The 13,366-nt window shown below is 34.4% G+C and overlaps 1 protein-coding gene across 2 annotated transcripts in view; it reads right to left on the bottom strand.

The window, feature by feature from the left end:
* Nucleotides 1-855: 855 nt before the first annotated feature.
* Nucleotides 856-13,366, bottom strand: part of PJA2 (praja ring finger ubiquitin ligase 2) — a 64,223-nt gene continuing 51,712 nt past the window's right edge. For both annotated transcript variants that reach the window (XM_019727988.2, XM_019727989.2), the window contains exons 8-10: nt 5,497-5,611; nt 4,998-5,119; nt 856-2,858 (exon numbers count right to left, since the gene is read on the bottom strand). In XM_019727988.2, coding sequence (XP_019583547.2) covers nt 2,733-2,858; nt 4,998-5,119; nt 5,497-5,611 — 363 coding nt within the window. In that variant the 3' untranslated portion in view covers nt 856-2,732. The remainder of the gene's footprint in view (nt 2,859-4,997; nt 5,120-5,496; nt 5,612-13,366) is intronic.

Genomic DNA, 13,366 nt, shown 5'->3' with positions numbered 1-13,366 from the left:
ACGTATTTCTAATTTATCCTCATATATTCTTAACTTTTTCAAAAGGATCCAAGATCTGATCAATACTTTGGTGTCTGAACTTGTTAACCTCAGCTTTCATCAGCTCATTACAATGAAAATCCTAGAACCTCAATTTTCTTTTTAAAAAATTGTATAAGCCAACTCTTATTCAACTTTTCTCCTTCATAGCAGCTGTTTATAGATAGTAGGGAGCCAAGAATGAAGGACAGAAACAGATGGAAAGCAAAAAGTACAACAGCTATCTTAAGTTCAGCTCTCTACACTGCTGGTTGAGTTTGGAACCAAAACCTCTTAACAACTGGCAGATAAGAGCTAAATCATAACAGGCAAAAAAGAAATATTTTCTTTGGGACAGCTGCTATCTAGGAGGAAAAAAAAAACACCAAGGTCCCTTAATACTGACTAAATATAATGTGTGGCTTATTACAGAGAAATCTGTAGCAATGTCAGTTTAACCAGGAAGTGTCACAACTGATCAATATTACTTAAAGGAAACAACAACAAAAAACACACTAGCCACAAATTTCTGGAAAACAAAAACAAAAACAAAAATCACACTAGCCACACATTTTCACAATATACACATGAGAATTAATTTTAATCTGATTTGACCTCTTGACACTAACTGATCATCAATGAAATATAGTATGGAAAGATCACAAAGTAGAAAACAAGCAAAGATTAGTTTATACAACCAAGACTATATACATCAGAAGGAAAACATGCTAGCTAATGCAACATTAAGGCCTGAATGTAAGCATTTCCAAAGTCACAGAAGCCCCAAAGAACCCCTAAGTTACAAATTCACCACATTACATGCATGCAATGTTCAGGTTGTTTTTTTTTTGCTTTTTTTTAACCCATAAAATGATACACAGTATTTTGCTGTAAATACCAGACACATTTACAATATATGCAAAAATCAGAATGCAAGTGTTATGTTCCTTATATTTAAGCCTCAAATGTGCCAACAGTGAAAATTCATTTAAGAATGAAGAAAGGAGATGGAATATAAATATTCAGAGAAATTACACAAATATAATGTAATTTTGCATTTGGGATGCCATATAAATATTCCTTTTACATGGCCAAATATTAAATTATCAATGTACTACTTGAATGGATGTACACTCACTATGTGCTTTACTATTTTACTTGCTCAAATGGGGTATTCTAACTTCATTCCCTGGTGTTGCTACCAAATCACATCCATAAGTTAAGTATTACCTCAATATCTGTACATAATTGCCAGCTGGGTGTGATCACATAAACAGAAAGCTGTGCAATCTTAACCTAGAGTGACATTATTACAAAGACGACCTTGAGGGTCAAATTTCCCATGAAATAGAATAAGGGAAGCTAATTTGCTCACTTTTGTAGGAGCTTTGGAATAGAACTCTTTTAGAGGGTAAATCTCAGGACAGGATCTTCTTTTCTCTTTTAAACAAAGGAAAATAAGAAAGAAACTGTGTACATATTTAGTTCTGTTCACACAGTCACTGAGCAATCATATAACCTACTTCCTTTTCACCCATGGCTTTGAAACTACCTATTTTCAGTTCCAGGTGAATAATTTTACCAAAATTAGTGCAAAGAAACAAATACTGATAATGTAATATGGATAATCATTGTTCAAGAATACTTTAAATAAATAAATTACAACACAGTAAGGTTTAGATATGTTATAAAAAGGTTATGGCCAAATCTGTCCTATGCCCCATCAATTTTATGCTTTATACAAGTTACACATTTAACCTTTTAGTTTTTTAAGGATTCAGATTTTCCTTTAGGATACAAAAGAATAAGTGTTAAAAACACTGTATGCATGTTTTCCGATTTTCCAAAATATTTCAGAACCAAAATTACCTTAAACTAACTATACCCAATATTTACTAAACAAATGTGCCATGAGTGTTCTGGACCTTCAAGTATAACTTTATCCAAGTAGAAAGGATTTCTGTAAGGCCTTCTAATTCATTTCATTGAACCAAGCACTGAGCACGCTAGATTGTTCATATGCTTTACTAACCTTACTTTAAACACATCCAATATAAAATAATAATAATTTATTTTACTACCTTTCCAGGGGATTACATTTATGATTTAAAAATTGTGTGATGCCATAGCCAGAATTATATCCTTTGTTTGACATTCTAAAGAGTCCTAATTTTAAACAAAGATGGAAGAATAGACACCTTCCTAAAAAAAAAACACCACTCAGTATCATGAACCAAGAGGTTCTGATGTAGCAAAAGCAAAGGGACCAATGAAAAAGCATGCTTTCGAATTCTTTTTATTTCCAATGAAACCAATTTTTACTACTGTTGTGATCACAGCCTTCACATCTGATGCAAATGGGAGATCTTACTCATAATCACTTAGTGGCAGTACTTCTGAGAAAACCAATAACGTATGCCACATAGATGATTATTTTTTCTGGAGAGAGTTAATTGATAAGCTTGACTTTACAATATCAACATATTCAACTAAAAAAAAAAAAATGGATGTACTGCGTCAACATTCAGCTTGAAAATGTTTAGTACTTCCAGCAAACCTAAATTTAGTTTAGAAAGGTTAATATTCTCTTTCTAAACTATGACATAGACTATATATAGCATTTTAATATATTTATATATAATTATTTGCACATCAGATTTAGAAGGAATTTGCAGATTTACTTTGATAGACTGATCTCATTCAAGTGTTAAGGTTTAGGGGGCTTCTGCAGTGCTGTCACTTGAAGGTGGGGCCTCGTGCTCAGGCTCAGAGGAAGCAGCTGCAGAGGCTTCAATAATTGCAGGTGGGAAATGACGGCGGCACACAGGGCATGTTCCCGACTAGAAGGAGAAAAACACAAGTTCATAGCCAATGGAAAGGTCTTAACTGTCACACAAGTATCTTAATAAAGAAAGAAACAGTATCTTTATCCTAAAAACAAAACAACTTAAAAACAAAAACCAAATGAATTTCAAACACGTACAATATAGAGAGGCAAAATTTTGATACTATTAATATTTCCTCTTCATCCCAATCAGACACTAATTTATTTGAGGGTAAACAGTATCTCTTAATCATGTTTACATCTGTGAGATCACTCATCTTTCATTTAGTGAGTATTAATTGAGACTCTACTACACTCCCTGCTCATCATGGCTGCTGAGGGACAGAGTGAGCAAGGAGTCAGGCCACGTCCTCACCTGAACTGATTATTATATTTAATCTACGATGCATATATTAGAGAAACCAGACCTAATTCACTCACACATGTATTACACCAAATCACCCTCCTTAGGGACCTTCTATGTCTATATATTTAAACACACACACACTCACTCATGCATATACACTGAAGCCTGACTTTAGTGTACAGATGGACCACACAGACCTTCTTTATAGGCCATATAATTTCTTTTAAAAAAAGATATGGAGAGTTAGGTGTTTTCTAAGTGATAAAATAAATCAACCATACACCTGGGAGGGCAGGTGGGATAGGGAAATAAGTTATATTGGTAGTACAACATTTTATGAACGGCAGATTATAGAGATATGTCATCTAGTGACTTTGCAAATCCGGTCTTTTTCCCAAGGAGATCGCCCTGATAGAAAGCAGGATGCAGAAATTACACTGTTAAAGGTGACAAAGATTTGTATCTTGGGAACCTTCTCCTCAGAGGAAAGGCTTCACACTAAGCTGTTTCCTGACTGGAAAGAGACTACAGAGATTGCTACCTTGGGTTATAGCAAAGTCAATGACAATTCATGGTTGTACAACATATATCATGTTCACAATTCAAGACTTTAATTCTATAAACACTTATTGAGCACTTGCCATACAAACTGGGCCTAACAGCAACATTTTACCGTCGGATAGATGCGTTCTCCATCAACCACATACTATCTGTGTAACCTTGTATGAGTATCAATTACTGGAAAATGAGAATAAGGATACCAATATGTCCCAGGGTTACTGTGGGGAATAAATGGGAAATTATACAGCAATCATCTAGTGGTGTCTGCAACACTGCAGGAACACAAAACACTAAATACTGCTTAAAGATGTGATACTATTGTAGAAGTTTAGAAAAGGTGGAACTGGAGTTGGACCCACCTAGACCATCTAATCTTACAGGTACCGGGGGGAGACGATAGCAGGCTAAGCAAACATAGCTATACAGGAGTAAATCTGAAGAGACAGTTTGGGAGCTCGCTCACAGAAGGCCTTAAAAGCCAAGACAGAAACTTTAGATTTTATAAAGGAATAGTGAACATTTCTGCATAGGATTTTAGAAATTTTAAGTAGAGTTTTGACAAAGATGAAGTGGAAAGAAGAGAGGAAGGAGGGGAGAAGGAAGAGGAAAAAAGGAAGGGAGTAGTTGTAGAGAAGAGAGGCACTATATTCATAAGTAAATAAGCTGGGAAGGTAATTTGGGGATTTATACTGAACTGCATGTAAATATCCTTTACACTAAAATAGAGTTCACAGAGATTCAAGTAAAACTCTTTTTTCTTAAGTAATACAAATATACTTAAAATTTGGGGGTAAATATTTAAGGACAACATATAAAAAATTGAATAGGAGATACTTGTTAGATTATTAAACATTTCTCATACATTTGCAGAGATATTGATACAGATTAATAGAATATCTGTATATTTTTACAGTATTCTGAGTAGTATCAAAGACTTCTTTGCTTGAGCTATTTTTGAAAACGTCCAATTTCAGGGATATGATTAAAGATGTTAAGTAGTTTGTGTTGTCTATATTATTTTATAGACAATATTAGTAAAGTAAAATAGTCTGACACTATCATTAATCTGTAGTCATTAAAAGGTAACCAATTTTTAATTAAATTAAACTGAATTAAAAAGTACTCCAACTATATAAATAAAATAAGCTTAAATGACACCACTATCATCATTGACTTGTAGGAAGAACTATTAAAATATTAACTTAAAAAAAGTAATATAAAACTCACCTTCTGTAGCCAAATTGAGACACAAGGTTTGTGAAAGAAATGGTGACAGGGTAACTCTGTTGCTATATCATCCTTAATATACTCACTGCAACAGATTGGACAGCATAGCTCCTGACCAATAGCTGAAAACAACAAATAATTTGATATTTTAATCCCATAAAGTTCAATTTTAATAAAACTGAAAACCAACATACGAACTCATAGATGATACCTCTGAAAGATAAAACAGAATTTGAGCAATAAATTGGCAAACATGTTTCTAATACGTGACAATTTGAAATTTAATAAACATTGCTTTTGTAGAAAAGTTGACTAGGAAACATTTGTCCCAACCTATCACTTGATAAATTAAAAATATTCTTGTATTAGGTGAAAGTTCGTCAGAATCTTGTTTCATAGAAAATATAATGACAGTTAGTATTTTATATTTTCAGTTCATTGATTATATACTTAAACATGCAATGTGTCATTCAACGTTAGAGATCAGCTTTGCCCTTACCAGTGTGATCTTCAAGAACAAGGGTCTCTGGAAGACCATCAATGCTCTCCTTACTAGCTGGTGGATTGGCCACCTCAACATCTACTGCAAGAGACTCTAGATGTGCCAGGGCAGTCTGAAAAAAAAAAAAAAAAAAAGTCATAGTTCTTTGTTAGAAAACATTTTAAAAGAGTAATGCTATCTTCAAAATTATATCCACTATTATTTCCTTCTTGCTAGTTTGTTTTGCTTCAGTCCACTGCCCTGTTTATCTTCTTCCAAAAGAAACCATCATCATTACCATCAAACTAAAACATCAAAAACACATCAAAAAAGCCTACTTTTCACAAGTATAACAAAAATCTATTTGTCTCAATAACCATCTACTTGCCCATTATTTAATATTTTCAGAAGAGTGGTTATCTCTTCCAACTTAGGAGTTCCTGTACGGGATCAATAATATGTGGTGTGTTAATCACTTTATTCAAGTATAAAGGTTAAAAAACAAGAGTATTAAAAATAACTGTAGCTATAATATTTGATAAAGAATATACAGTATAAAAATAGGTAATTTTTCACATCAAAAACATAAAAGAGGAAATAAAATGGTAGAGCTTTTGTATGCAATAGAAGTTAGGTTGTTATCATCGTAACATAGACTGTTAAGATGTTTGACGTACGGCCTACAAGAGAATCACATCAGCTTTAAGGACAGGCTCAAAGTGAAGGGATGGAAAAAGATATCCCAGGCAAGTGGAAACCAAAGGGAGCAGGAATAACTACACTAACATCAGACAAAACAAATTTTAAGCAAAAACAGTAACAAGAGCCAAACAGGTTATTATATAATTACAAAGGGTGAACTTATCAAGAGGATATAACAATCATAAATAAACAAGCACCCAACATCAGAGCACCTAAATATATTAAGCAAATAAAAACAGATCTGAAGTGAGATTAGACAACAATACAATAATACTAGCATAGTTTAATTCCTCACTTTCAACAATGAATAGATCATCCAGATAGAAAATCAAAAAGGAAACATTGGACTTGAGCTATACTTTAGAAATAAATCTAACAGACATATAAGAACTTTCCATACAATGGCAGCAGAATACACGTTCTTCTCAAGTACATATGGAATATTCTCCAGGATAGATTATATAATAGGTCACAAAACAAGTCTTAGCAAATTTCGAAAGACTAAAATCTTATCAATACTCTTTTCTGGCCAAAATAGCAAGAAATGAAAAATCAGTAACAGGAAGAAAACTGGACAACTCCCAAATATGTGGAAATTAACCAACACACTCCTGAAAAACCAATGTGTCAAAGAAGAAATCAAAAGATATCTTGAAACAAACAAAAATGGAAACACAACATGCCAAAACTTATATGAGATGTAAAGCAGTTCTGAGGAGAAGTTTATAGCAATAAATGCCTACATTAAGAAAAAAGATCTCAGATAAACAACTTAATGTTATACCTCAAGGACTGAAAAAAGAACAACCTAAGCCAAAAGTAAAAGAAAAAAGGAAATAACAAAGATCAGAGCAGAAATAAATGCAGTAGAAACCAGAAAAATAGAAAATATCAACAAAATTAAGAGCTGGGTTTTTGTTTTTGTTTTCGTTTTTTTTTAAGAAAAAGATAAACAAAAATGACAACCTGTAGCTGGACTAAGAAAAAAAGAGAGAAGATTCAAATAAAGTAAAAAAAGAAAGAGGAAACATTACAACTGATACCACAGAAATACAAAGGATCTTAGGGGAGTTATCATGAGTTATACACCAACAAATTGGACAACCTGAAAGAAATGGGTAAATTCCTAGAAATATACAACTTACCAAGAATGAAGAAATAAAAAATTTGAATGCGTCAGAAAATTGAACCTTAATAAATAAAAATTCTACCAACAAAGAAAAGCCCAGGATCTGAGGGTTTCCCTGGGAAATTCTACAAAACATTGAAAAATTAATGTCAATCGTTCCCAAACTCTTTCAAAAAAGTGAAGAGGAGGAACATTCCCAAACACATTTTATGATGCTAGCATTACCCCGATACCCAAGGTCAGATTAGTACACTACAAGAAAATCATAGCCCAATAACCCTGACAAACATAAATGCAAAAATCTTAATATACTAGCAAACTGAATTCAACAGCACATTTAAAGTATCATACATGAAGATCAAGTGGGATTTATCCTTGGGATTCAAGGACAGTATAACACATGCGATTCAACATGTAATATACCATATTTACAGAATATTAAGCTAAAAATATTATGATCATCTCAATACTTGCAGAAAAAACATTTGACAAAATACAGCATTCTTTCATAATAAAAACTCCCAACAAATTGGGTATAAAAGGAACATACCTCAACATGATAAAGGCATACATACAAGTATATGACAAACCCACAGCTAACATCACAATCAAGCGTGAAAGGTTGAAAGCTTTCCCTCTAAGATAAAGAACACAAGGGTGCCTATTCTCATCACTCATATTCAACATAGCACTGGATGTCCGAGCCAAAGCAATCAGGCAAGAAAAAGAAAAAAAAGCATCTAAATAGGAATGGAAGAAATAAAATTGTCTTTGTTTGCAGATACCATCTTATATATAGAAAATATTAAACACTCCACCAGAAAACAAACAGACAAGCAAACTACATTAGAACTAATCAGTAAATTCAGTAAAGTTACAGGATACAAAACCAACATATGGACATCAAATGTGTTTCTATACATTAACAATAAAATAGTTGAAAAAGAAATAAAGGAAATAATCCCATTCATAATAGTGTCAAAAACAATAAAGTACTAAATAAATACTAATAGAATTATAGTAATCAAAACAGTATGGTACTGGCATAAAAATAGACATATGGATCAATGGAACAGAATCAAGAGCCGAGAAATAAACCCTGGCATATACAGACAACTAATATTTGATAAAGGAGCCAGAAATACTCCATGGGGAAAAGATAATCTTTTCAATAAATGGTGCTGGGAAAAGTGGATAATCACATGAATTAAACTGAACCCCTACCTTATATCACTCACAAAGATTAGCTCAAAATGGATTAAAAACTAAGACCTGAAACAGTAAAACTCCTAGAAGAAAACACTGGGGAAAAGTTCCTTGACGTTGGTCTTGGTGATGATTTTTTGGCTACGACAACAGAAGCACAAGCAACAAAAGCAAAAATAAATGAGACTACATCAAACTAAAAAGCTTATGCATAGTAAAGGAAACAATCAACAAAATGAAAAACAAAATTATAGAAAATATTTGCAAATCATATATCTGATAAATGGTTAATATCCAAAATATATAAGGAACTGATATTACACAATAACAATAAAAACAAACAACCTAATTAAAAAACTGAGCGGAGGAAATGAATAGACATTTTGCTAAAGAAAAAAACTGACAGGTACATGAAAAGATGCTGAACATCAGTAATCATCAGGGAAATGCAAATCAAAACCACAAATTGATATCACCTGAAACCTGCTATAATGCTATCACCTAAAAGACAATAACCTGAAACTTAAAAAAAAAAAAAAAAAAAAAAAGAAGACAAGTAATAACAAGTGTTGGCAAAGCTGTGGGGACAAGGAGACCCTTATGCACTGCTGGTGGGAACGTAAATTGGTATAGCCACTTTGGAAAACAATAGGAAGTTCCTCAAATAAAAAAAAATAAAAAAATAGAATTACCATATGATCCAACAATTCCACTTCTGGGCATCTTATTTAAAGGAAATAAAATCAGGATTCTGAAGAGATAGCTGCACCCCTATGTTCATTGCAGCACTATTCACAATAGCGAACATACGGAAGCAACCTAAGTGTTCACCAATGGATGAACGGATAAAGAGATGTGGTATATATATATACACAATGAAACCTCATTCAACCATGAGAAAGAAGAAAATCCTGCCATTTGTGGCAACATGGATGGATCCTGAGGGCATTATGCCAAATGAAATCAGTTAGAGAAACACAAATAATGTATAACTTATATGTGGAATCTAAAAAAGCTGAACTCATAAAAACAGAGAGTAGACTGGTTGTTATGGGATGAGGAGATGTTGATCAAAGGGTATAAACTTCCAGTTATAAGATGATCAAGTTAAGAGGATCTATTGTACAGCATAGTGATTATACTTAACAATATTGTATTATATACTTGAAAGTTGCAAAGAGAGTCTTTGTTATTACCACAAGAAAGAAATGGTAATTACATGAGGTGATGGAGGTATTAAGTAACTCTATTATGATAATGACTTCACAATATATAAGTTCATCAAATCAACACATTGCACACCTTAAACTTACACATTATATGAGGTCGGACAATTAAGTTCGCGAACTCATCCTAGAAAAAGTGCTACGTACCTCACTGCTGAATATCACTATGGTCACTTTCGAAGTACTCCCCTTGGGAAGCTATGCACCGACTCCAGGGCCTACTTCACCTTTCAAAGCAATTTTGGAACTCTTTTTCTCGAATGGCCATCAAAGCTGTCATCGTATTACCCTTGATGTCCTGAATGTCATCAAAATGTCTTCCTTTCAATATTTCCTTTATTTTTGGGTAAAGAAAGAAGTCACTGGGGGCCAGATCAGGTGAGTAGGGAGGGTGTTCCAATACATTTGTTTACTGGCTAAAAACTCCCTCACAGACAGTGCTGTGTGAGCTGGTGCATTGTTGTGATACAAGAGCCGTGAATTGTTGGTGGAAAGTTCAGGTCTAACTTTTTTCTTTTAATTGAAGTTTATTGGGGTGACAATTGTTAGTAAAGTTACATAGATTTCAGGTGTACAATTCTGTGATACATCATCTATATCTCACTTTATGTGTTCACCACCCAGAGTCAGTTCTCCTTCTGTTACCATGACCCCATTTACCCTCTTCTAGAAAACCCTCCCTCCTTAGTCTCGGTAACCACTAAACTATTGTTTATGTCTATGAGTTTTTGTTTCTTCATTTGTTTGTCTTGTTGTCTGTTTCCTGTAGCCTTTTCAGCACTTCCAAATAGTAAACTTGGTTAACTGTTTGTCCAGCTGGTACAAATTCATAATGAATAATCCCTCTGATATCAAAAAAGGTTAGCAACATCATTGTAACAAGTTCGCAAACTTAATTGTCACACCTCGTATGTAAACTGTATCTCAATAAAGCTGGAAAAAATGTGGTATATATTATACATAAAATGAAATATTATTCAGCCTTGAAAAAGAAGGAAATTCTGACATATGCTATAACATGAATGATCCTTACAGGCATTATACTAAGGGAAATAAGTCAGTCACAGAAAGATAAACGTCATATGATTCCACATCATTGAGGCACCTAACGTAGCAAAAATCAGAGACAGAATGGTAGTTGCCATGGGTTGGGGAGAAAGGGAAGTGGGGAGTTATTGTTTACAATGTATTTAATTCCACTTAGCTATATACTTAAAAATGGGTAGAATGGTAAATTTTATGTGTACGTTACCACAATAAAAACTAAATAAACAAATTGGGCCTCCCAGGTAGGAGGAAGATTCTGCCTAATAGTTATTCTGTTCTCATGGATGGCAAACACAATCTTCTGTATACTTAGGATCTAACCTAGATACTTTATCAACAAATTATGTCTTTCCAAAAAGGATTTGAGATGACTAACAATAGAGGATAGGGCCAAGGTCAAAGCAAAGTCAGGACTGAAAAACAAGAAAGCAAAAAATGGTTCATCAATGAGAGTTAATATAATTAAAAAGAACTGAACACCAAATTTGACTCTGAATTTGCAGAGATACTGCAATAAGAAAGACAGTGTACCAGTAATTGAATTATTGCCTCTCAGTTCCAAGTTCACCTTTCACTTCTGCTCTGTGAACACAGATCTGGGACTTTTAAATAGTTTTTCTTTGCTGGTTTACGTGATCTTAGGCTTGAGAGACACATCACAGAAGGAAAAGGGCTCTGCTGCTTGGTTCCAGTGGACTTGCTGGACAGGCCCTTAGAGTGTGTGGCTTCCCTACTGCAGGCTTCTGCAGCACAGATGGCTTTTCCAGCATCAAGCTCCTCTAGTGAGAGCGGCTTCTCCAGCACCTGACAGCTGGAGTATAAGCTGGCCAGCAGCTTCCCCTGCCACCCATCTTGGGTGGTTGTGGTGCACAGTGCTTCTAAGTTAGTCACCTCCCTGTAAGCAGTTTTTCAGCACTCCAGAAGGCAGACTTTTGCCAAGTTCCAGAGGGCAGATTTCCTGGAAGGTCTGCCAGCTCAGCAGCACAAACACTTCTCTAAGAGCCATGGCTGTGTCCTCAGCAACACAGTCTGGATCTCAGTCCCAGAGGGTGGGGGGGTGGAATGTTCCATCTCAGTCCGAAGGTGACCGATTCCTTAAATTTGCTATTCCTGTATTCTTTAGTTCACCTTACTTCCTAGTAGCCAATCCCTCATTACTCTAGTCTCCTGCTACAGTTGATTTTTTATATTAAGCTTACCCTGTTCAAATTACTGTTTTCTCTCTTGAGACTGAGCCCAGACTGACACAGAACTGGTATCAGGCATTAGGCCTTTGGGCTTAAGCTCAGTGCCGAGCTCCTTGCCAACAGGAAAGGGATGCTATTAATCCATGGCCTATAGTGGCCTCACAATTAATCAAACTATCACTGTGGTTGACTGCAATGAAGCGCCAACTAAAGCACGTGTCTTGGGAGCCTAGGCGGCTTCTGCACTTGACCTTATGGCAGTAATGACGACTAGAAAAACTGTGATGTGAGATGGATCCTTTAAGTGCTCTTACACACTTACAAACAGAAAATGACAAATTCAGGCTCATTAATTCTAAGAGTGAACCCACAGTAAAATAAACAGAGTGTTTGTGAAGATCTAAGAAAACCCTCTTATTTCTAAAAATCATATATAAAATTTAGTTGGCAAATTGGCTGAATTCAAATGAGAATTTAATTTTCAGTCTTGTTAAGTTTTTCAAAGGTTTTATCATGGATTGGTTAAAACATTCTGAAACTTAGAAAGAATGGGGACATCTGGTTGTAGTAAGATGAAACTGATTACAGCTGACCCTTGAACAACGCAGGGGCTGACCCCTGTGCAGTTGAAAATCCATGTATAACTTTTGTCTCTTCCAAAAGTACACTACTGTTAGTCTACTGTTAACAGGAACCTTACCGGTAACATAAACAGTCGATTAACACATATTTTGTATGTTATATGAATTATATACTGTATTCTTTCAATAAACCTAAAGAAAATGTTAATATCATAAGGAAAATACTGTATTGTATTTATCAATACATAAGTTTATGCCATCTGTTTACAAGATGAAAAATTTGTGCACATAGGTGGACATACAGTTCAAACCCGTGTTGTTTAAGGGTCAACCGTATTTTGAATCCCCAAGTCATTGAGCATCCTTTTACAAGTAGAAGTAGCTTAACCTCCAAAGACCAGCCTTCCTCTATTTGCAAATTCTATGATAATCTCAACTTATAATGTATATCTCAGTACTTCTGTGCCCCCCAGTAAAATTACCAGAAAACTACAGCAGCCAAAAAAGACTAGATAATTGAGGACACACACTCTTCAGGAATGTAGGTTTGGCTCACTCCACCAAGTAAAGAATCCTAACCAGCTAAAATTTTCGCTGAAGGCAGGAAAAATGTAGAATGGATTATGAAAGAAGGAAACCATAGCTATCAGTTACAGCCCGTGACCAAATACAGAAACAAGGCCAGGTAGCTTTGCATACTTTCTATTTGCTTGTTATATATATTTGCATGTGCTATTTTCTCTCCTTCCCATTTTTATTTCACATAGAAATTTTATAATTTAATCTTTATATAAAATAATATTTAGTGTG

The sequence above is a fragment of the Rhinolophus sinicus genome, linkage group LG03, assembly GCF_036562045.2.
Source record: "Rhinolophus sinicus isolate RSC01 linkage group LG03, ASM3656204v1, whole genome shotgun sequence".
In the NCBI taxonomy this organism is placed as follows: domain Eukaryota; kingdom Metazoa; phylum Chordata; class Mammalia; order Chiroptera; family Rhinolophidae; genus Rhinolophus; species Rhinolophus sinicus.
The sequence above is the reverse complement of the archived record's forward strand: the minus strand, read 5'-3'. Positions and strand labels throughout refer to the sequence as shown.